Source organism: Melospiza melodia, chromosome 2 (genome assembly GCF_035770615.1).
Source record: "Melospiza melodia melodia isolate bMelMel2 chromosome 2, bMelMel2.pri, whole genome shotgun sequence".
Taxonomy (NCBI): domain Eukaryota; kingdom Metazoa; phylum Chordata; class Aves; order Passeriformes; family Passerellidae; genus Melospiza; species Melospiza melodia.
In genome coordinates this window covers 4,822,947-4,847,557 of record NC_086195.1, presented here as the reverse complement: position 1 = coordinate 4,847,557, position 24,611 = coordinate 4,822,947, and the positions used below count along the sequence as shown (strand labels likewise).

General features: G+C 42.7%; 1 protein-coding gene across 1 annotated transcript in view; it reads right to left on the bottom strand.

The window, feature by feature from the left end:
* BACE2 (beta-secretase 2) overlaps positions 1-24,611 on the bottom strand; it is a 54,020-nt gene that overhangs the window by 21,840 nt on the left and 7,569 nt on the right. Inside the window, exon 2 of the mRNA XM_063180968.1 lies at positions 4,769-4,857. Coding sequence (XP_063037038.1) covers positions 4,769-4,857 — 89 coding nt within the window. The remainder of the gene's footprint in view (positions 1-4,768; positions 4,858-24,611) is intronic.

Here is a 24,611-nt window from a genome sequence, read left to right as displayed (position 1 = left end):
CTGAGTGTTATAAAACAAACACACAGCACAGGAAAGAAAATTACAAACAAGCTGTTTTGGCTGTGATGAGGAAAGAAGAAATTCACATCTTCCAGCAGGACAAAGTAGAAGGAGGCAAGGAATAAGGACTCCTAGATCACGGTCCTGTAGGGATCCTACTCCTTTCTCCCTCTCCTTCCCATCCCTATCTTCTCTCCAAAGCAGCAACCAGAAATTGGTCCTCAAACCTCACATGGATCTGGAGCCCCAGCTGAGCAAACCAGCAATGGGGTAATTTCCTCTTGCAGAGTTAATCCTCATTACCAGCACATAGCACAGAACAAAACACAACCAAAATCTTATTTTTCATGTCATAATCCCTATTGCAGCAAGCTCAACGTGGCAACAGCAAATCCCCCATGTGCACGAAGCCCTGCCTAACACTGACCTCACCAAATAACTTTAAGACAAAGCAAACGTGAAAATACAACAGAAATTATTGATTTCTAACCAAGAAGTCCCATGTAATCTGCAGGGCTTCCACAAAAAAAATTTTTTATAATTTTTTTATAATTTACCCCAAGCCACAACCTGTACAGTGCACACAACCATCCTGGCAGGATTACACTGCAAAAGCAGCAAAACAAGCAGCAAAAGGCAGCAAAACAAGTTTCTTTTGTTTGATGGTGTATAACTTATTGTATTACCTCAATTTATTGCCTGTATTTCTCTTACCTCCCTATCTCTTGGAAAGATCAACTCTTGAGCAGCTTGCTTTTGAAGCTTCAGATAGTGAGGCAGTAGTACTTTTTATTTATTTACTGAAATAAAACTGAATACTGTTCCTGAATACTGAAAGCCCTGAGCATGTCAGATTTACATACTGCTGCAGAGCCATCACCGATCACTTGGGTTCAAGTGTAAAAATCCCTTTATTTGTCTGTTTAAGTAGCTCTTTTATCATAAGTAGAGTACTCAACAAAACTACTTGTTATTTTCAACAGCATGAGAAACAAACACAGTGATTTCTTTTCAGATAGGACAAATCAGGTAATTTTGCAAAACCTTATACATCATGGTGACTTATAGAGCATGATTATCACAGCAAACTCAGAACTTTTTACAGCAAAGGTTTGTCAGAGCCACTCAAAAGCCCAAGTTGTAAAAGAGTGCGTGGTAACAGCTTTACTCACTTTGTAAAGAAAGAGGCAGATAATTAAACAGCAGGATTATATCACATAGATTATGTGATACACAACATAGTTTAACAAGTTAGTTCTGGAATTGCTCCAGGAGGGTTCTTCCTGAGAAACACACTCTCTGGCTCCTTTGAAACAAAGACAATGCCTCTCCCATGCACCCCCCCTCAATTTCAGTCAAAAAAGAATCATGGAATCAATTTCTGATTTTGATCATCTGAATAAAATTAAACTAAGAGTGTGGCACCAGGAAATTAAGCCCCATCACTCTCTGCAACACAACATGAATATTCTAATAAGCACACATCTATAACTCATAACCCATTAATTTAACAAATTACTAATCTTTCTTCCCCCCTTGTCTTCAACTTGCAGTTTAAGACATCGGAAGCACTCCATGACAAATAGGGAAAAACTGCAGGAGTGATTACCAGATGAGAGGAAACCCCTTTATCTAATCTCAAGTGTTCTTCCTAGGAAGGAATACAAGTACCCACAGGTTGTTTTTCTCATTTACACGTGGGCAAAGGTCACTCTTGGGTAATTTTACAGATCCAGCTGATGTGGTATCAATGCCCCTTGTCTACCATCCCTGCAAAATCATGACAGCCAAGCGTGCTGCTTTGGGCTGGGGATGGAGTTAATTTTCTTCACAGCAGCTAGCACAGGCTGTGTTTTGGATTTGTGCTGGAAACAGAGCTGAAATATAGAAATGTTTTTGTTATTGCTGAGCAGCTCTTGCACAGAGTCGAGGCCTTTTCTCCCTCTCACCCCACCCCAGCACTGCCAGGCTTGGTTTGCACGAGAATGTGGGAGGGGACACAGCCAGGTGACCCCAGGGATATCCCACACTTCAGCAGATACAGCTGGGGGAAGAAGGGAGAAATGTTTGGGGTTTTGGTGGAGGAGTGGCCGCGTGGGGCTGAGTTGCCATCAGGGTTTAAATCACAGTGCCAGGGAAGGTGTTCTGACTGCTGGGCAAAGTTTACCCTAAGCCAGTCTCAAAAAGAGACAAACAGCAGCACCAAGGAAGTAGAGGTGACTGGGCTGCACCTTCAGTCAGGAGAAGTCTCAGACAAAAGCTCCTGGATCTGTTTCCAAGCATGTGAAGGACAGTCATGGAGTCACAGCCACATCACACCTGACCCATCTCACTTCCCTCTACATCAGGACTGGAGGCACAGATGAGGAGAACCGTGGCTGTAGCACATCTTGGCTCCTGTCAGGCTTTGGACACCAGCTCCCATGGCATTCCCATTTGGAAGCTGAGGGTGTGGGGCTGAACAAGCCAGCCATGGTGTGGGCTGAAGGTGGGCCGCACCCCTGGGCCCAAAGGAGCCATTGACTCGTGACAAGCAGAGCCCCAGGGGTTGTGAGTGGAGGAAAAACTCCACAGTCTGGAGAGAAGGAGGCTCAGGAGAGACTTTGTCTTTACAAGGCCCTGGCAGGAGGCCACAGCCAGGTGAGAGTCAGGCTCTTCTCCCATGCAACAGCAACAGGACAAAAGGACACACACCAGCTGTGCTGAGAGAGGCTCAGGCTGGACTCCAGGAGGAATTCCGTCACGGAAATGGTTGTTAAACACTGGAAAGGGCTGCCCAGTGAGGTGGTGGACTCATCCACCCTGGAGGTGACCAAGGAAGGCCTGGAGGTGGCACTCAGTGCTCTGGGCTGGTGACAAGGTGGGGATTGGTCATAGGTTGGACTTGATGGTCTTGGAGCTCTTTTCCAACCTCAGTGATTCTGTGAAGGTCTTCATCAAGAGCCTACATGAAGGACAGACTGCACACTCAGATCTGCATCAAAGGGAGAGGCTGCCATGGCACCAGTTACATTTTTTGAGGTTCAGGTTTTCACAACAGGAAATATTTCCTCCCCAGGACACTGTGGCATGGCACCCTGCCTTGACAGATCATGGGTTCTCCATCCTCAGAGGTCACAGGCCTTGGCTGGGCCCAGCCATGGCTCACCTGCTCTGGTGACAGCCCCAGCTCATTTTAGGTGTGTGCCAGGTGACCTACAGAGCTTTCTTGCAACCAACATTTTTAAAAGATCTACCTGATTTCACTGGAGCCAGGATCCCTCCAATTTATTTATTTAAATGTAGTCAAAATATTCAAAATGGAAGAAGCATGGTGTATCCAGAAATCTGCTGATGTTTGAATTGTGAGCCCACTGCAAGACTCCATCAGTGCAACCCAAACCAGAAACTCCTGCTGCAATTGCTCTGGACTTGATTGACTTTTAAGAAATGACTTAAAATCAAGTAATGACTTGATTTTGAGAAATTTTTCAAAGCACCCTTAACTAACTCTTTAGGGCCTGGACTTCAAGGTTTCATTACTGACCTTATATTAAAGTTCTCAAAACACAGTGTTCACTGAGAACATGATCAGAGGCTGCAACCTTCACATGATTTCAGTCTGTCTTTCTTCACACACAAACTCTGCTGTTGCTGTTTCAACTGGTTTGTGTTTCTGATGAGAGAGGCCTTGTCCTTTCAGTCTCAATAACATCAATTAAGAGAAAGAATGCTTGTGCTTTTAATTCTTGCAATTAAATTTTCTCTAGCCACTTCCCCTGGAAGGGGATAGCTGGCTGGCATGTAAAACCCTGCAGTAGTGCAGAAACAGCCATCAAGCAGTATCAGAAATAGCGCTCCAAAATTCCGGATTTTCCAGACCTATCACATCAGCATGACTTGAAATATCTCCATTAACTTCTAAATACATGACAGGAGGTGAGGCTACTCCAGTAAGCAGCATGGAAATAACAGATGTCCCTTCATTCCCAATGCATCTTACTGGAAAAAAAGTGTAAAACCCTATGTTAAAACACATGTGAGGTAGTGAGAAGGGTGATGCTCCCCAGTTTCCCAGCACTCTTAGTATTTTTATTCATATGTTTCAGCCAAAAATAGACACTGCATTTTGGAGTTCACCTGAAATAATTGAAACCAGAGAAAGGCAGAAAGGAAGAAGTGTGATTCAGACAGACAAAGCTTGGCTGTGATTAATGTCAGCTTATGCTAAACACAGCAAATTTAGTGCATAACAAACACCAGAAGCACCAAGTTGTATTTTATAAATAACCAGATTCATCAGGGTCTGTCCAGATCACTGACTGATTGAGGCCTGTGGCCAAACTGAACAACTAATTAGGTTTTGACTAAGTAATTTTGCTTCTGGATGAAATGTCAAGTAACTGACACAATTACCAGCTTTTAATTTTTGTTTTCAAACAGAGTCAAAGCATATTGAAACTTTTAATTCCTTGCAAGTCTATTCAGGTAAGAAATTGGCTGAAATTGGTGTGATTTTTGCAAATGATTTTTACCCTGTAATCATCTTCTCTTTCCTCCAGTTCTAATTAGTGCTGCTGATGTTCACTCAGAGCTCAGCTGTGCTGCCACCAGTGGGGCTGCTCGTGGTGTCAGGCATCAGGCAAATCCAAAATTCCCACCAGGCAGCCAAAATCCCACTCCCATGGGATGTCACAGGAGCCCCAGGAGCTGCTGCCTTATTATCCTGTCTTGCAGAATCCAAAATAACCCCCCTAATTTCCACCATGGGTGCAGAACAGGTACTTACAGCTCAGGATCGAAGTAGGATGTGACATCAGGATCAGGCACACCTGCTACAGCAAAATTGCTGCTCCCAGTGTCAACCAGAATATTTAACTGCCCAAAAAAAATAAAGAAAAGAAAGGAGAAGTGATTTGCATACCCAATTAAACAAATGAACAACAATAAAACATTGCAGTTTTTGTCTAAACTATCTTCAGTTTTAAAATCATGATGAGCATTGCCCTGGGAAATAAATTTAGTGTCACTTTTGGGAAAGATATGCTGCTGCAGCCCATCCAAAACAGCTGATCCTGCTGAAAAGTTTCTAAATAATCTGTTCCTGAAAGGGGGAAAACCCGCCAAGCCCACATTTGCACAGCAGATGAATTCCTGATCATCTCCAATTTCTATTTGGCCCAAGCCCACATTTGCACAGCAGATGAATTCCTGATCATCTCCAATTTCTTTTTGGCCCAAGGCCACATTTGCACAGCAGATGAATTCCTGATCATCTCCAATTTCTTTTGGCCCAACCCATGAGTCTTGGCTGAATTATGGACTGCTTAAAGCTCTCTTTGTCTTAGAGCTTGTGAGATTTCAAGGCAGGGGCAGAGTACAGGTCTGGACAGAGATAAGCAGAAGCATGGAGCTGCTTTGTGGGTTGGAAAACACAGGAGCAATGCACACTTCATCCTTTACCACCTTTAAAAATGAGGATGGCAGATATATTAACACCATGACTGAAAGGTGGCCTAAGAGGGGGCCACTTGTTTGGTTGATTGGGAAGGTGATTTAGGCTGAAAATTGCCTAAAAATGGACAAAATGGGACACCTCTTTCCCCCATCTAGTTCAGGTAACTAGGCTGGTCCACCACAGCTGCACAATGGCAAAGCAGGGTCACTTGTTTCAGCGAGACCTGGAAACCACATAGGTACAGACCATTAAATGGTAAATTTAAGTCAGTCAGAGACTCTACTGTGTCACAGACATGTTTTATGAAAAATCCTTTCCTTAGGATTTTTTCTCCTGAGAAGCTGAAAGGCCTCAGGAACAAAATGTAAACAATGATTATCTGCTGCTGTGGAATGCAACAGGTGCATCTGTGATTGGTCTCATGTGGTTGTTTGTAATTAATGGCCAATCACAGTCCAGCTGGCTCAGACTGTCTTGGTGAGTCCGAAGCCTTTGTTATCATTCCTTTTCTATTCTTAGCTAGCCTTCTGATGAAATCCTTTCTTCTATTCTTTTAGTATGGTTTTAATATAATGTACATCATAAAATAATAAATCAGCCTTCTGAAACATGGAGTCAGATCCTCATCTCTTCCCTCACCCTGGGACCCCTGTGAACACCATCACACTACTGCTACCAGATCAATGGTCACACTTTCCCCCTGCTCTTGGCTGGATGCCTCCCAAGCCTCCGTGGCAAAGCCACAGGGCTGTGATGCAAAGCAGATCAGGTTCCTCACCTACAGATACCAAGAAAAAACAACAATCTGCCACACCAGACAGCCACACCAATGGATGTGGTAGGAGTAGATACCAGAAAAGGGGGATTCCCTCCCTTGGGGACAGCATGGCCTCAGATTGGCTTAAAACACCTGCTCCCCAGAAAAATATTAAAGAATTGGGTGTGGAAACCCAGGGCACTGGGAATATTTCTGTGTCTGCTCTGGGGTGCCCTGACCCCCAGGGCAGCACTGACTCTGACCCTCATCCATGGAGAAAGTCTCCCAGACTTCAAGATAGACCAGAATCCACAAAAGTGTGAAATAGATTACAGAGAGCAGTGTAGGTGTATCACTTGGTGAGAAATTGAGGGTTTGGGGTTTTTAGTGTGTTGTGGATGGAAGCAAGATGGAGGGCACAGGGTGTTGTCCTGGGTTTGTTCTTCATGCTGCTTCTTCCTTCTTCTCCATGGGTTTGGGTGGCATTTTGTAATTGGGCAGAAAAGTCCCCATTGCAGCTCTGTGGGATCAGTTATTGGGTTAAAAGGGAAAATAATCCAGGTGTCAGTTCTTCATTGGATAGTTCAGTCTTAAAAGTCCTTGGAACAAGAGATTGTTGGGCATTTTGTGCCTTCTAATGAAAAGCTGCTGAACTCACAGCAGTGAGACTGTTTTACTGATCAGAGATAATAAACACCTGAGTGTAAACATGAAACACCATCTCAAATGCCTTCAATCCAGACCCAGAGAAACCCACAACTGGTTCCCCCACAATTAGGAATTTTCCTGTAGGAGGGAGTGAGACATGAAGATTTGGTTGCCCATGGCTTAAAGCAGCCCCTTTGATCACTCCTTAAGATGGGATGTAGCTTGGGATCTACCACAGGAGGGGATATGGAAAGGGCAGGAGACAACATCAGGGAAACAAGTTTGGTGTTGACAAAAGAAGTGGAGAAAAAAGGCTGAGCTCAGAACTGAGTGTAAACACAAAGGAGGATAAAGCATTTTAAAAGATGTGCTGAATCCTTCTCTAATAAGACTGAGTGTAGACAAAAAGTGTGAGTCAATGTTTAAAAACATCTTTGGTTTGCTCATGGAGGAGAAGGGAGGTGATGGTTACCCTTGTTTCACCCTTTTCATATAGTATGGGACTGAGGAACTCTGAAATTTAAACAAGCACACAAAACCAACCAGTAATTTCTGAGAATCTCTCCTGAACTGCAGACACGCTCTGTCATTGGTATTCCCAGCCCTAATCTTGCAGAAATTTTAAGACTGAAAAGAAACAAACCAACAACCTTAGCCAAGCTGCATCCCAGATTTTAGATTAAGCAAAGACAATGCATTAAAATTTATTTTGCAACCACATGAGCTAGACAGAGTCATCTAAGAACAAAAGGACATCCACAAGTTCACTTGGCTCCAGGAGCTGAGGCTTTAAAAGAAAATAAGAACCTCTGAGGCTCTGCAATAAAATCCAAAGTTTGCTACATAGTTCATTTCAATGCTATCAAAAGCCTAACATTTTTTCAACTACCTAACAAAGTACAAACTATTCATTTCCCTCCCTTCTCTAGCATAGAAATCATATTAAAAATAAACAACAAAGAGCAGCTACAACGTGTGCCTGCATCTATCAGGACTGACAAAATTTGCCTCAAAGGGGTGCTGCAGGGCTTAAATTAATTAGCCTTTCTGAGGTAGTCTGTGATGCTTGAGCAATGGGCACCATACATCAGATGCATAAATACATGTAGGTGTTGCCTTAGCCTCAGTGATATGCATGGCACCATAAACGGAGGAGGACTTGGGGGAGAAAAAGAAAACCCAACCAAAACTAAACAAAAATCACTGAATATGACACACATGAAAGATATTTCACCCCCACACCTTAAACACAATGTTATCATCACAGAATTCACAAACCATCCAAGGAAAGGGCAGATTTACTACCCACAGGACGGAGCAAATCGAGATTTCCAGAATAAAATAGATATCCCCCACAAAGACAGAGGGAAAGCACAAAGCTGGCTGAGCACGCAGGCTCCAGCCCACTCGGACACAGCAGAGCTCACATGACAGATGCTATTGAGGCTGACATTCTCCATCCACATGTTTGTGCATAATGAGATGCAGGCAGCCAGGGCAGACACTGATTTATTGTAGTCCTCACAATAGCGCCAGTGATTAGCAGCTCATTCTGGGCTGGGTATAACTGACTGAGTTCCCTTTCTCTCCTGAATTTTCTTTAGTGCTTTCATGTCTCATTAAGAGGAAATTTCATGTTGCCTCCACTGGAGCCTCCTTGATTCCTCATGGAGCTGCTGGGGCAGCTTCAGGCAAGCTCTGGAGAGTCCCAAGGCCACTGAAGGAGCCAAGGTCCAGGGCTGTCCATCCTGTCCTGTCTGAACCACAGACAGCATAATGCTGATAAGGATTTTGGGGTGCTGATGGGTGAAACGTTGGACATGTCCTTGGAAATGTCAACTTTCAGCCCAGAAACCAACTGTATCCTTGGCTGCATCCAGAGCAGTGAGAGGGGGAAATTTTGTCCCTGTGCCCCTCAGGTGATTTCCCACCTGCAGAGCTGCCCCAGCCAGGGAGGAGCTGGAGCTGCTGCAGAGCCCAGAGGAGGCTCCAGGATGGGCAGAGGGATGGAGCAGCTCTGCTGGCAGGAAAGGCTGGCACAGCTGGCATTGTTCACCTGCACAGGAGAAGCTTTGGGCTGAGCTCAGGGTGGCCTTGCAGGGCCTGGAGGAGCCCCAGGAAAGCTGGAGAGAGACAATTGCCAGGGGATGCAGGGACAGCACACAGGGAGTGGCTTCAAACTGCTAGACTGGGTTTAGATTAGATATCAGCATTAAAACCAATGAAAAACTACTTTCCTTTTGCTTTTGGAAGAGGCAAAGCCTTTTATGGGGATTTTTTTTTTTTTTTTGTGGTTTCCAAGTTCAATTACAGACCCACACAACAGACACTAAGAGCAAATGCACTAAATTGTTTCTTCCCCTGTGGACAATGCACGTATTTTATGATTGGCTTTTCACAAATATTCAAATGAATATTATATGTGTTGTGTTAGTAAGTAATGCTGTATTAATTCTCTTAAGTAGGGTGTTAAATATAGTTTTAAGTTATAACAAAATGTTAAAATAGAAACGATGCTATGTAGGATATTTTTTTTAAAGAAAGGACTTGCAGTGAGACAGCAGCCACAGGACACCTGAATCTTTTAGAGAAAGAGAATTTATTGCTCCATTATCAGAAGAAACAAACTTCCTCCTTCCTCAAAGGTGCTGTCAGGATTCAGAGGAAGAAGTTGATGATGACCAGACAGAATCCTGTGTTTGAATGGAATTTATGCATCATGTATGAAGTGTATGAGTATGCAACAGGCTATTGTTTTTAAGGGTTAATCTTTTGTTAATGTGTGTCCTTTTTCTGCTGCCCAGAAAAATGTACCCGGACTGTCCATAACTCTTTGTCTTTATTGTCTCATATTGTCCTAATTCAATTTGTCCAATTTATTTTTACTCTAAATGTATTACTATTTTTATAACCATTTTCTTACTATTAAAATTTTAAAAACAAGTGATTGGCATTTTTCACACCCCCTAAAGGTCACCTTAACCGCAGCTATGGGACACAAAATCTGCACCTGGTAAAGTACCTGGAGATTATTTTGCTGTCTGCTTTTCCTGTATGCAAATAGAGCTGTTATTATTAACAGGAGGCTCATAAAGATCCCTATTTTACAGTAAGCAAGACAGGAACATCCACCTCTGCCATGACAGACTCACAGAGGGAGCCTGACACTATCTGTATGCCATTAGTTCGTGGTTATAAAAAGAAGCAAATCCAAACTTGTTTACTGAAAGTCATGAACACTGAAAGCAGAAGCCTCAGAGGTCATGCATTTTACATTTTTTTCTATTCTGAAGGGGTAGAGACACTAAAAATTCCCCAGTCCCAACGATTTCTTTCAACTGGAAGCCAAACACTGTGTCAATACTTCAAGGATCCCTTAAACTTTCCAGGGCTTGATTCAGCAGCAGCATCAAATAGCACTTACTGCATGCTACACAGCTTCAATAATTTAACTTAACACTGTGTCTTTAACATTTTTAAGCCTTACATTGCTAAATATTACATGCTAAATATATAAACATTATATATACATATATGTGATATATATATATATATGTAATATATATATATATATATATAACATGCTAAATATACCAGAAAAAACCCCAAAAATTGACTATTGATGTGTTATATTTTTTTCACCCAGCAGAGCTTTGGCTGTCTGTGGTTCAGGCACCAGCCCTGGTTCAGCAGGTGATGTCAATATGACACATCCACACTAGACTGGCTGTTATTCATGCCTCATTTAACTGCCTGGCCTAAAACAATTTGCAGTTATCCACCATGCATTCAGAAAGTGACTTCCTTCACATTTTCAAGGGAAAGTGAGAGCAGCAATTATTCATTTTTTGTTGCAGAGAGGTTGCTCCTCTCCCTTAGCTGGGACAGAAGTTGCCTCTGTTCTGGTACACACCTGCTCAGACTTTGCAGAAATTCCTCTTCCCTGTTTTAGTCTGAGGTTGGGAGGTTTTGGTAACTTCCAGAAAAATATACTAAACAAATCCCACAGGCTGAAAGTGCAAAATGGATTTATTTGAAGCAGCTGTCTGCATGATTTAGCATCCACAGCCTTTTCCAGGTGTGGAATCCTGGGGCTTGCCTGCAAACCTGCTGCTTTTGGTGTGATTCTGTGATTCCCCAGGTCACCCACACTGAACTAGGGATACTCTTCATCATTCCCACTAAAGACTGGTCCATAGAAAAATCCACTGTATTTTTTTTTTTCCAAGTACATGGGTCTGATCAATTCTTTTAGGTCAAGCAATAAAGTTCCACACTAGACAGGCTAACTTTCTACAGCTACTTAAAAGCAGGTTGGGAGTGAGCTGGTGTCAGTCTTTTCTCCCAGAAAACAAGTGACAGGATGAGGGGGAATGGCCTCAAGCTGCACGAGGGGAGGTTTGGGCTGGATATTGGGGGAAAAATTTTCCACAAAAACTGTTGTAAAGCACTTGACCAAACTGACCAGGGAAGTGGAAAAGTCATCATGCCTGGAACTATTAAAAAACCATGTGGATATGGCATTTGAGAAAATAATTTATTGGTGAACACGGTGGTGGTGCTGGGTTGATGGCTAGACTTTCCCAGCCTTAACTGTTGTCATTATATTACAAAGGTTCCATTGTCATTACATTGCAAGGGTTCCATATTGCTAGAGTTTCACACCTCCTTGATGTTTCTCAGAGGCAGCTCCTCTAGGCACTGACTCTTCCTTGCCCTCACAGCACCCAACTGACTCCAGTTCTCCCTCAACCAACTAATCCACTCTTTTATAACACTCTTCTTTCTGGCTATAGCTGTGGCCTGTTAAAATCAGGCCTGCTCCTAATTCTTAATAATTGGCTCAGCTGCAACTCTTTAGGGGGTAAAATTACTTTCTATACCACCTTCATTTATCCATCCTGTATCCCCCTACAACTCTCCCTCTCTCTTTTAATTACAGAGTTGCAGCATTTCTACAAGTACATATTCAAATAAATTAACATTATGACACATTCATATATTTCATTTAGAACTAAGAGCTATACAAATGTTCAGACAACATATAGTACAAATACATATATTTATGAGTGTTGGTTCAGTTTTGCAGCTTTTCTCAGTTTACAAAGTAAACATCTTCAAAATCTTTTATACTCATATTTAAACACTAATAACTGCAATTAATATATTTTACCAATAGTTTATTTAGTATTCAAGTCCTTTTCCCCAAATCCACGGGATTATATAGTCGAATCCTTTTCTCCCAAATCTGCGAGGTCATATAGTTTAGCATTCAAGTCCTTTTTCCTGAATCATGTTGGGGTCACCATTTGTTGTCATTACAGTGCAAGAGTTATATTGTCATTATATTGCAAGGGTTCCATATTGCTAGAGTTTTGTACCTCCTTGACGTTTCTTGTAGATAGCTCCTCTAGGCACTGACTCTTCCTTGTCCTCACAGCACCCAACTGACTCCAGTTCTCCCTCAACCAACCAATCCACTCTTTTACAACCAATCCACTCTTTTATTACACTGTTCTTATTTGCTACAGCTGTGGCCTGTTAAAATCAGGCCTGCTCCTAATCCTTAATAATTGGCGCAGCTGCAACTCTGTAGGGGGTAAGATTACATTCTATACCACCTTCATTCACCCATACTGTATCCCCCTACATTAACTATTCAGATAAAATGATTCTGGAAAGAAACCAGACTGCAAAAATGCATTTGACTCTTCATCCCTGCTTCAGATGAAGCACAGGGAGTGGGGGAAAAAAAAAGGAATAGGATTTGCACACATAAGGCCATAAATACAGTAAACAATCTCATTCATCCTTACATTTACTCTGGGGTTCAGTCAAAACTTTAGTGATAATAGATAGTTTCCTTCACAAGGCAGCAGAGCAAAGAGGGGGCTCTGTAAGAATTTACAGAATCCCAGAATGGTTTGGGTTGGAAAAGACCACAAAGCCCATCCAGTGCCACCCCTGCCATGGCAGGGACACCTTCCACTGTCCCAGGCTGCTCCAGCCCCAGTGTCCAACCTGGCCTTGGGCACTGCCAGGGATCCAGGAGCATCCCAAACTTCTCTGGGCACCCTGTGCCAGGGCCTGCCCATCCTCACAAGGAAGAATTCTTTCTAATATCTACTCTAAACCTACTCTCTTTTAGCCATGATATCTCTTTTCAGGATGAAAACTACAAGCCATCATGCCTCCTCCGGGATTTTAACTTGACCCAAGGGCCTCCCTTTCTTTTCACTTTTCTCTTGTCCTCAGTAAAGAGCACAACCATTCCACACCAGTACCATTCATGTGCCACTCAAAATCTTCTCATACTTTCATGATTTCTCCCAAAGCACCCACTCTAAAATAGGGTTTGTAATTCTATATGCTTGCTGGAGCATGTCACACAGTGAACTATGACAGAGTAAAAAAGTTTTTATCCCCATGCAGAGACCAGAAATAGGAATCATCCCCATTACCTGCTCAGGAGCTGTTACCACACATCACAATGCAGAGGTAGAAGTCTACCCCATCTCACCCCTAAGCTTGTACCATCTCTTAATTCTCTTTCTTATTTTGTCCCACACATAATAAACCCTCCAGAAAATAATCTGCTAGACAGTGCTTCAAAAAAAGAAAATTTAAAGAAATACTGCTTCTTGTTAGGGATTAGCAACTAGAAATTATTTGGGTAACAGCTCTTCTTTTTCAAGCTGGTTAATAGATAGGAAAATTAGTTGGCAATTTAAATGCTGCCTCATTTAACACAATGATTCCTAATTACATTATCAGCCCATCTGGCAAGAATTGCTTACAACCATCACACAGAAAAGAAAACACCAATAACTATATGCTGTGTTTGCCCACAGTTATTACATGTTATTATTGGCACTGACTGTCACTCAGGTTATTTCAGCAATTTGTTTCTACAAATTAGTAATGTTACAATATACAGTGGCTTTTTAAGCACAGACATTCTGGATGTTTTTTTTCTCCCCTGTGTTACTTAGAGTTAGCATTTACAGCCAATAAAACTACTTTCCAATAAAAGAAAAAAAGTATCAGAAGGCTAGGCTTTAATATAGATTCTTCATCTGTTCCTCTGAAGATGCAGAAATAAAAGCAATTTAAAAGATGAATCAAGAGAAAATTTTGGAAGCATTTCTAGGTGTAGAAGACTGCAAAGTCAGACGTAAACCTGAAAAGCCTCCACAATGACAGACTTCTGCTTGCAGAATATTGTGCACCTTGTTTAAAAGGTAAGACTGTAAACAAAAATAGGTAAATTTGTTGGACTGGCACATTGCCCATGAACACAGGCAGGGATGGATTCTCCCATTTCTCTGCTCACAAGCAGTGCCTGCACTGGAGGAACACCTCACCCCAAAGCCAAATGATCCTCTGCAGCTTGGATGGAATCATACTTCACCTCAGAGGAGGAAGAGGAGGAGGAAGAGGAAGCCAGACCCACATTTTACACCAAGTCCGGGAAGGGTATTTCCAGTGAAGTCACCTCACCAGAGAAAACAGAAAATCTATCTGCTCCTACCTCCAAAAACAACCCCTCCCATGGTCACAAGAAGGGTTCACCCATGCAGCCAAGATAAGAGAGGCATTGTGAGGAAAGAAAAAAAAAAAAAAAAACAAAAAAAAAGAATGAGATTAATTTTCTAATGACGTTTGTTCAGCAGGTGGTGCCCACGTTTGGCTGCAGCCCTGGGGATGCAAAGGAAGGTGATTTATTGCTGCACGACAACATGGGCAAACCAGAAGGTCAAGTTTATCACCAAAGATAACTCCTGCTTTCACAACAGCAGAAGTTTGTCGCAGAAGCTGTGCAGTGTTTGCAGTCTGGGGAGTTAACAGGAGGAGCAGTGCCAGCAGCACACCAAGCTCTCCAGAGAGGGTTTGGCCTTTGCTGCCTTTCCCCTCACTGCATTCCCAGGTGGTGCCAGGACCTGGATTTACATTTACTGCCTATCTTCACATTCCCTCTCTTCCCCAGCCACTTAAAACATCCATTCCCAAACACTCTCACACCCCCAGAAGAACACCAAGAGCTTTCCCCCTCCATCTCTCCATGATCTGCACTGCTAGACTGGAAGGAATATTTCTTTTTTCCTGCCTGGAAAGCAATAATCTCTTTCTTTGGCAGAAGATTACAAAGTACTATCTGGATTAGCCAATCTATCCGTGTTTAAGAGCACTGCATGCTTCTGTAGTGGAGATTTGTATAAAAAACACAAATGCTAAAATGACAGATTGCTCTGAAGTATAAACTTGCTAAACTAAATTGTGAGTTGAAATATGAGCATCTGACTGTGGGACTGATGAATAGTCATTTTGAAGAAAAATATTACAGGAAGTGCTTTATATATATTATCATTTTGACAATAAGGGAAGGCTATTATGGTTTAAAGACAAAAAAAAAATAGTCAGCCAATCAATCCTGGTAACAAAACAAAATATCTATTCTTCATTTCTACGCTCTCCTTCCTGCCAATGCCCTCGGTTCCCTGAACATTAGCATTCTTTCTGCACATGCCATCTCATGTGCTATCTTATTTTTCAGGCTGAAATTTATTTGCTGTGTCTAGATTTATCATACAACACATCCATCCTATTCATGCTATATGAACATGCTTTGCTGTTGAACATGAGCCATTACTTGCTTATCTTAGAGCTGTGTGAATCGCAGCAATTTTGTCTCATTGCCTTTTCAGAAGAGATTAACCTTTTTTCCCCCTCTTTTTTATTTTTTCTCCCCCCAGATATGAGTCTCTCTCCCCCCTCACACCCTATAGCAGACAAAACCAAGTGAGTGAAGCAATCCTGTAGTTCACATAAACCAGCTGCAGCTGAACTCATGCTCTGCTCTAAGCACTGAGTTTTAAGGAAAATTTGGACTAATTACAGAGTAATAATGATAATCTAGAGGTGTAGAAAAAAAAAATCACCTGTAAATAAGGGTTGACTGGCTTTAAATGGCTTGAGAAGACAAAGGAAAGGTGTGATACAGAGAACCCCAGGGAGCCAGACCTTTCAGAAGGAAGGGGTTGCATGGAAGCCAAGAGGTGCCTTCATAGCCACCAACCCTTAAGCACAAGCAGAGTTAGTGATTACTGAGAGCAGCAGAAATCCCCCCAAACCTGAATGAGGAAAATCTGTGTATCTGCTGTGCTTACACCACACACATTCTTGAATGGAAAGATAATGAATGCCTAGACAAATGGAGGATGAACAAAACCCCCACAAACACTGAAATTCAAGAAGGAGCGCATGAGACATCAGCTATTTGCACTTAAGTGCACACAAAGCTCTTGTTAAACCCAAAAGACTGTTTCCACCTGTTAGTAGGTGTAAGGCAACTAAATTAATCAATTTTCTGGTAATTACAGCACAGCACTGATGAGACAGGGAGGCTGTAAATGCCACTGGGAGCAACTCTCACATTTAACTGCAAGCCTCGAGAGGAATCCCAGTGCCCACGCAGCCTGGGTTTAGAGACAGCCTAAGCCCAAGCCCTGTGTCCCAAATTAGCAGGAGTCTCATGCAGAGCTCACCCCTCCCTCCCTGGAGAACAGGGTGACTTAAGGTGCTGCAGACACAGCTATTAATTGAATAATTGCATAGCTAAAAAAGAGCTTAACTCTTGGAGATGTGCTTGTGAAAGGCATCACCCATTTCACAGGCTCCTTCTCAGCATAAAACTCTTTCTCACTTGGAAACCAGAGAGTGTCACTGTTGGAACCCAGGACATTCCTCTGGCTGCCCTAGGGGACTCCAGACCCTGGCAGGGGGCTCAGAGACCTTGGCATGGAGTCAAAAACACCAGTGCCTTTGATTTTAACCCATGGAAAAAACAATTACCAACTTGGTGTGAGGAGTTACAAAGCCACAAAGGTTTGAGCAGAATGATAGTGAATTTACCACAGGGTGAAAATGTAGAATTTTGGGGTTTTACAATGGGGGTTCAAGAGGCAAGATGGAGGAATCTGGGCCTGTCCTGTCTTTCTTCTTCTTTTTGTCTTCCATTGTCACAGACATCTTTTTATGGAAAATACTTTCCTAAGGATTTTTCCTCCTGAGAAGCTGAGAGGCCTCAGGAACAAAATGTAAACATTGATTATCTGCTGCTGTGGAATGCAACAGGTGCATCTGTGATTGGTCCATGTTGGATGTTTCTAATTAATGGCCAGTCACAGTCAGCTGGTTTGGACAGAGAGCCCCAGCCACAAACCTTTGTTATCATTCCTTCTTATTCTATTCATAGCTAGCCTTCTGATGAAATCCTTTCTTCTATTATTTTAATATAGTTTTAATGTAATGTATATCATAAAATAATAAATCAGCCTTCTGAAACATGGAGTCAGATCCTCGTCTCTTCCCTCAACCTAAGACCCCTGTGAACACCACCACACTCCATCTTCTGCTGTGATGGTGGCACTTTTGGACTGGTTTAGATTAGAGACAGACTGTCTAACATAGGTGATAGGTATTGGAAAATTATTGTAAATAAACTACATGTAGTTTTTTTAGTATAAAAAGCTAACACCACCCTAAGGGCGGTCAGCGTGCCTGAACTCAACCTGCTGGACAGATCTCAGCAGGTCAGAGAATGAATGTATTAGATAAGAGAAAACAAACAACCTTGAGAACCAGAGCTGAGGAATCTCGACTTCTTCTTCAGTCTCTGGGCTGGGAAAAAGAGACTTTTTAATACCTCAGGAGCCATTTCAGCAACACCAAACCCGAGATGTCACCACCATTACAGAGTGTCACCACCACAGGAGAGACATGCTGGGCACTGTCCAGCACGACTTTGAGCTCTTTGGGACACCAGATAGAGCTAAGGATGCTGTAGGAGGACGTGAGGGGGGGAGAGCTTCCAGCTCCACAATAAACAGGGCACTGTCCGAGGTTAAATCTCTGCTGATCTGCTCACCAGCACTGGTTAGGGCACGATCGTTCTAAAAAGTAAAATAATGTCAAAGAATTTTAGAGGTTGGGCTTTTTTACACAAAAAAAGTCAAGTCACCAAAAAAAAAAAAAAAAAACAAAAAAGAGAAATCATGCTACTACATTACCTCTCAGAATACAATATTATTGAGGGCTTTTTGCCTTTTTTTTCCCTTGGGTTAAGGAAATGAAATCAGTAAGCCTACATTAATGTATTATACCCGGTGAATGATTACAGTTAGAAGCTGCATTCAGTTCAGAATTTCAATTTTCCGAGGCTTTTGCTCTCTGAAATTAGCTTCCAATTTATTTTGTCAGGCCATTCTTTTCTTTTCCTCTATTGCTTATTAGACTCAGTGAAACTGCTGTCAAATAATAATAAAAAAAAAGCATTTTAAACTCTTCTTCTCTACCTAGCTTCAGAAGTCCTAGAGTTAAAAAAAAAAAAGAAAAAAGAAAAAAAGAAAAAATGTTGTTTTGAAACTAAATCAACTGCAGTAAGACCAAAACAGTTTTACACATATGCACAGAGCCAAGCCATGCTAGGCAAACTCAAGAAGGCTTGAAGTGACTAATTATTAAACCTTCCTCACCCTGTAGGTGAGTCACTGCCCATGTTTACTGTGCCATCTGGAAATAACAAAACTCATCAGGGAAATGAAGCCCATTCCTAATGCTCCTGAGCTTAGGCTAGGAGGCATCCCCAGCCTCATGGGCACTGCTATTTTTTTGTGATATCCCTTCTGCTAAAGATACCACAGTCCCCTTGTCCTTCAGCAGCAGGCAGAACCCTGCAGGAGAGGTTCAGTCCCACTCCTGTGTTCCCACCTTCTTTCAAAGGTCTCCCTCATACTTCAAACTCAATTTTAAATAAGATTCCGGCTTTCAAATTGCATTGGAGATGTGAAACCAAGTGCCAAAGCTGCTCCTTCAATACTTAAAAAGGTTTTTTGTTTTGTTTTGTTTTTCAGAGATGTTATTTATAAGAACATGGGGAATGGCTTCAAACTGGAAGAGAGTAGGGTTAGATGGGATATTAGGGAAAACTTCCCTGTGAGGGTAGAGAGGCCCTGGCACAGGGTGCCCAGAGAAGTTTTGGCTGCCCCTGGATCCCTGGAAGTGTCCAAAGCCAGGTTGGATACTGGGGCTTAGAGCACCTGGGACAGTGGAAGGTGTCCCCGCCATGGCAGGGGTTGGAACAAGATGATCCTGAAGTTCTCTTCTGACCCAAGCCATTCAATAATTCTTTGATTGGAAGGTAGTGAATAACACTGAGAAAAGGCTACATTTTGGAGGCAAATAGAAAGAAAATGAGACTTGCAGGACAGCAGTGAGACAAATCAGCTTTTTCAGAAGGCTGCATGCCAGGTCTGATCTCTTACCTCTCTTCCCCCCTTCACCTCACTCTTGTAGTGACACGATTCTTTCCAGGCTTTTTTTTCCCCCCTCCTCTGTCAAGACGTTAGTTTTGGAGATGAGTGTTTGTTAGCAAAGGTTTTTCAGAGCCTGGAGAGCTGTGAGGAGGAGAGGTGAAAGCAGGACACCCCTGACTCATCAAGTCTATCTGTTTTCCCTGGAATGAGCTCTTCCCAGCAGCGCTTCCATCCCCACTCTGTGGAGCACCACTCATTAGAGCATCCTCCTAGCTGCACTTGCTGCCTGCTTTCAGGAATTCCTCCTTGTGCTTTTTTAGTGCTCCTCTTCAAGGACACTGAACGCTTAGAGACATTTTCCAGTCTGTTCTCCTAAAATGTTCTAACACACCCAAAGTGCAGAAGTTTACCCTGGGTTTTCTCTGTCTGCTCACCCCAACAGTGAAGCAACCAACCTTGCCAAAACATGGAAGTCGATGGATATAATGGCATGGGAACACCCAGCTTGGCTGCTTAAGACAAGTTCAAGGCTGTTAAAGATTGCAATGCAAGATGTTTTCCATTACCCTCTGTAGGGCAGATTACCTTTGTCAAGTGGGCAGTTTGCCTTATCTCTCTCTTTGAGTGACCACAATCACACTTCCCTTAGCAGGGGACATTGCTGATAACAGCTATTGAATGTCCCTGCATGGCTGATAAGAACTACAGCATCCCATTGGGAGATGTGAGCCCAGAGGGAGGAGCCAAGCATTCCTACCCAGATATAATCCAGGGGTTTTTGAGACACCAGCACGGCTTCTCCATGGGATTCCCCACAGGAACAGCAGCTGCCTCTTCTCCAACTGGATGTTCAGAGGAAGAATACATCCTTCTCTACAGGATCCCCTTGCTCCAACAGAGCCACCCCTGACACTGCAGGAGGGCTGAGCCACAATTCCAATGGGACTGCCACCAACACCCTGACCCACAGGGTGTCAGGTTGGGTTCTGACTCTGTCAGTGTTGTTCTAGTGCACTGCATTGCTTATTTTATCCTTTTTTTTTTCCTTTTCCCTATTAAAGAAATGTTATTTCCTGCTCCCATATTTTTCCCTGAGAGCCCCTTAATTTAAAATTTATAGCAATTCGGAGGGGTGGGGAGGGTTTACATTCTCCATCTCAGGGGAGGCTCCTGCCTTCCTCAGCAGAATCCTGTCTTTCCAAACCAAGACAAGGGCTCTGAAAGCAGCCTGTTGTCCTGGAGGCCAGGAAAGTTCAGACAATGCCATGTTCACCCAGTGAGATCCCTGGATTAGCTGGGATAATTGGGTATGGAGAGGTAAATAAACAAGCACACACCTTGGAAATCCAGCTATGAACTCCCTGTACTTCAAGGCATGATCTCTGCTATAAAAATGCCATGACTTGTTCCTCAGGCCTGGCTTGCAGCACTGCCAGACTTTATTTAACACGAGATCTGGGTTGTGTCAGCCTGAAAAGGCCAATCCCACCCTCCTGAACCACCTCTTCCTCACCTGTCACAGCAGCTCCCACCTCTTTTCCTGCCTTTCTGCCCAGAAACAGGCACCATCCCACACTTTCACACACCTGCTGGGCTGGCAGGATGGGAAAGGGACATGACTGGATCTGCCAGGGCAGGCCAGGGAAGGGAAGGAGGGAAAGACCAGGATAAAACCCACGAGTTCATCTGTGTCAGGCACAAAGACTGGAATCTGGTAATTGTGACCGTGTTCCCTGTTAGAAAAGTTGTGCCATACCTCTGGGGAAAAGGTGTAGGGCCAGGCAGCTCCCCAGTGCTCTGTGCCATCTTTGGTGGCCACAGGAATGTGCACAGGGAGTCCCAGGTCCCAGAGCACAAACAAGGTGATGCAACTCCAGTGGTTTTATTTCCCTGGCAATTAATAAAGGGAATACAACAGATGGAAGGCTTTTGCTCCCCATTGCACCTGACCTATTTAGGATATTGCCATGCAGAGTTTGATTGTCATCATGGGTGTTCCTTGGAATTATACAAGGGAGTTCAAAGGCACAAACAGAAATCAGCTTTATGCTCCACATTAGCAGGAAGGACTATTTGATTGGGAAAAGAAAAAAAAAAGAAAAAAAAAAGAAAAAAAAAGAAAAAAAAAAAGAAAAAAAAAGAAAAAAAAAAGAAAAAAAAAAGAAAAAAAAAAGAAAAAAAAAAAGAAAAAAAAGTGTTAACCAATGTCATAATGATGTGTTTGATTAATTAAAAATAAGAATCATGCTTTTTATTCCTATTTGTTCTAATGCTTCTACTTAAAAATTTGGCAGGACAATTTAAAAGGCGGTTTTGATTCTCAAGTGAAATATGATATGCTTTAAAAAGAAATTCTCTTTTTTGAAAGCAGCACTGTTAGAGAACAGCAGCACTGTTCCTCCCCTGCTATAGGAGTAGTTTATTTCTCTCTCTCCTTCTCAAACATTCATACTTTCCTCTTTCCCCTGGCTAATACTGGAGAGGCAGCAGCTCTGGGAAATGAACCAGCTTCGCCCGTGGCTCATACATCATTACAATTGTTAACCAAGTTCCACTATAAAAATCTTGATTACACAGGAGAACACAGAGGCATGCAGGAACACAGCTTCATTTCCAGATACCAGATTGAGTTTGTAGGGCAGGAAGTTAAAAGACTTTGTTATGCTCTCGGGTTGATAAAAGTCTGCCAGGACACGCCATAACAGCAGCTCCCCACAAGCCATTCCTCCCATTCCTTATTCCAGTGCAGGAATAAGGTTCTTTCTACTCTGGCCAGGGCTTACATCTCACTGTGTGATGATGGATGTGTGACAGGAGCTGGAATTGGGTGGTCTTGAAGATCCTTTTCAACCCAAACCCTTCTATTCACACCACTGGAGCTGATGGTGCTCAGGGCACTGGAATTGTGGAATTTTGCCCACTGGCAACTTCAAATGCTGTTGTGCAAAGCTGCCACAGAGAAAAGCTCCCAAACCTGGACAAAAAGCTGCATCTGGTCACTTGCCAATGACCAAAGGTTATTCAAGGTAAACCTGAAGGCTCAGCAGAGTGCAAATGGAAGTTAATTTTAGCTGGAAAATGTAGCACGCAGCAGCGTTCATAACCACAGCTCCTGAGAAATTCTGTGAACCCTCCCCATCCCCCACATGGTTTATCTCAGCGGTTCAAATGCAAAAATCTGGCACTTTGGATCATGTGAAATGTTTGTGTTATTCCCTGAAGGACTTTGCTGCTGACAAGTAATGAGAAGATTATTCTCTGACAGTTAAGCTGAGGCACTGTGACTGCATCAGATGTTGCACTGCCCCAGCAGCTCCCAGACTTTTGGGAAGTGTGGCCACCTTTGAACTCCTCTGTCTTATTTGCAACCCAAGAGTGGCTGAGAAGAAAAATGAATGAATTAAATAAAAATCTCTTTAGTCAGAGAAAAGGTAGGATTGATGAATCATTTTTTCTGACACGCTTCACACTTCACTCTTTGCTGTAGCAGACATCTACCAGGCAGCACAGTGAATAAAAGCACAGCCTTTCCAAACCATGCTCAAGCAGCACAGTAATACTGCCCTGAACAGCTCAAGCTGCTGTAGTGTGCTCTGGCTTGAATCATGGAATGGTTTGGGTTGGGAGGGACCTTAAAAATAATCTCATTCCAACCCCTGCCATGGGCAGGGAACCTTCCACTAGACCAGGCTGCTAAAAGCCCTGTCCAACCTGGCCTTGAAAAGATGCCACAACTGCTAATTTGTTATACTGCAGACGCTGACAGTCAAGGTTTCTGTATCAACAGGTGTCACAATGGAATTCTGGAAGTAAAGTTTCCATTTACATAGATAAAAAAGGGAGGGAAAAACCTCCCTTGAGTGTCACAGACATCTTTTATGAAAAAATCCTTTCTTTAGGATTTTTCCTCCTGAGAAGCTGGGAGGCCTCAGGAACAAAATGCAAACAATGATTATCTGCTGCTGTGGAATGCAACAGGTGCATCTGGGATTGGTCTCATGTGGTTGTTTCTAATTAATGGCCAATCACAGTCAGCTGGCTCGGACTCTGTCTGAGACACAAGCCTTTGTTATTCATTCCTTCTTTTTTCTATTCTTAGCTAGCCTTCTGATGAAATCCTTTCTTCTATTCTTTTAGTATAATTTTAGGATAATATATATCATAAAATAATAAATCAGTCTTCTGAAACATGGAGTCAGATCCTCATCTTTTCCCTCAGCCAAAAACCCCTGTGAACACCATCACACTGGAGATTTCACAAAGTCACAATTTTGAAAACAGATCCAAATCCTGCAGTCAAAACAAAACACCCCACTATTTTATTTTCTATGCCAAAACTATCTCTGCCAATGACATTCTTCAAATTCTTTTCTTCCCAAATGCCACAATAAAACGTTCAAGTTGGCACATGCAGGACCCAAGCTCCCATATGATGGCAAATGACATATGATGCCTTTTGTTCCTGTAGAAACCCCAAATCCTGATCCTCTATGGTGTGAAGCTTCTTAAGGAAGCAAAGTAGGAAGCAGAAAGAGCCTGGGTGGTGAAAAAACTCTCACATCTGGCCTTGACCTGAGCCTGAGCACTAGGTGGGCTCCAAGGTGCTCTGCTGAGAGCCACTCTCACAGGCAGATCCACTCACAAATATCAAGGAATTATCTGAGAGATGGCTGACAAAAAGCATCCAATTATTTCTCCCCTGTCAAATGGCAGGAGCTGGCCTTTAATCCCTCCCTCAAGTGGAAAGGTGACTCTCAGTTCTTGAGTTGTCATGTCTTCTTCTTTAAAGCAAAAATGCCAGTTTTGGATCCCTAAGGATGGATTCTTCTCTGTATTTAGGGAGGAGAAGCTTACCAAGTATTGCTGCAGCCTTAATACCTTTCCTCTTTTAAAATAAGGCCAGACCAGGATGTGAGAGCAGCATTTTCCCTGAACACATTGCAATCTAGCTTAATAGCAGTTTTTACTAGTAAATAGGTACAAAAATAAGCCAACCATAAAGCCAAATAAAATCAACTAATTTTAGTACTCGCAAGCTGAGCAAAGAGGACAAAATCTACAAGTAATTTGTTTTTCACAATATCAAATTATTAGTAAGCAGTGGTGAGGGGAAAAAAGGATTGCAGAGTGCAATTACTGTCTTAACAGATTCCCTTCAAAAGGGCCTAATTATGACACATTAATTGTATTCAGTGAATTGTAATTTTCACTCAAATAAGATCTTTTTCCCCCATCTAGCTTGTTTTCCTCAACTTCCCTCTCCATGACACTCCACAGGTTTCATCTAGAGAAAGACTCTTAAAAAATAAAAGTCTAGAACATTCATTCCCAGCTTCCCTCCTTGTAAAATACTCTTAGACATAAAAAAGGCAGCGAGAGTAGTGGGAAAGAGGCAAAATGAAGAATGAGGAAAGAACTCTGAGGGAGGAGTGAGACCGGGGGAAAAAGGTGCTGC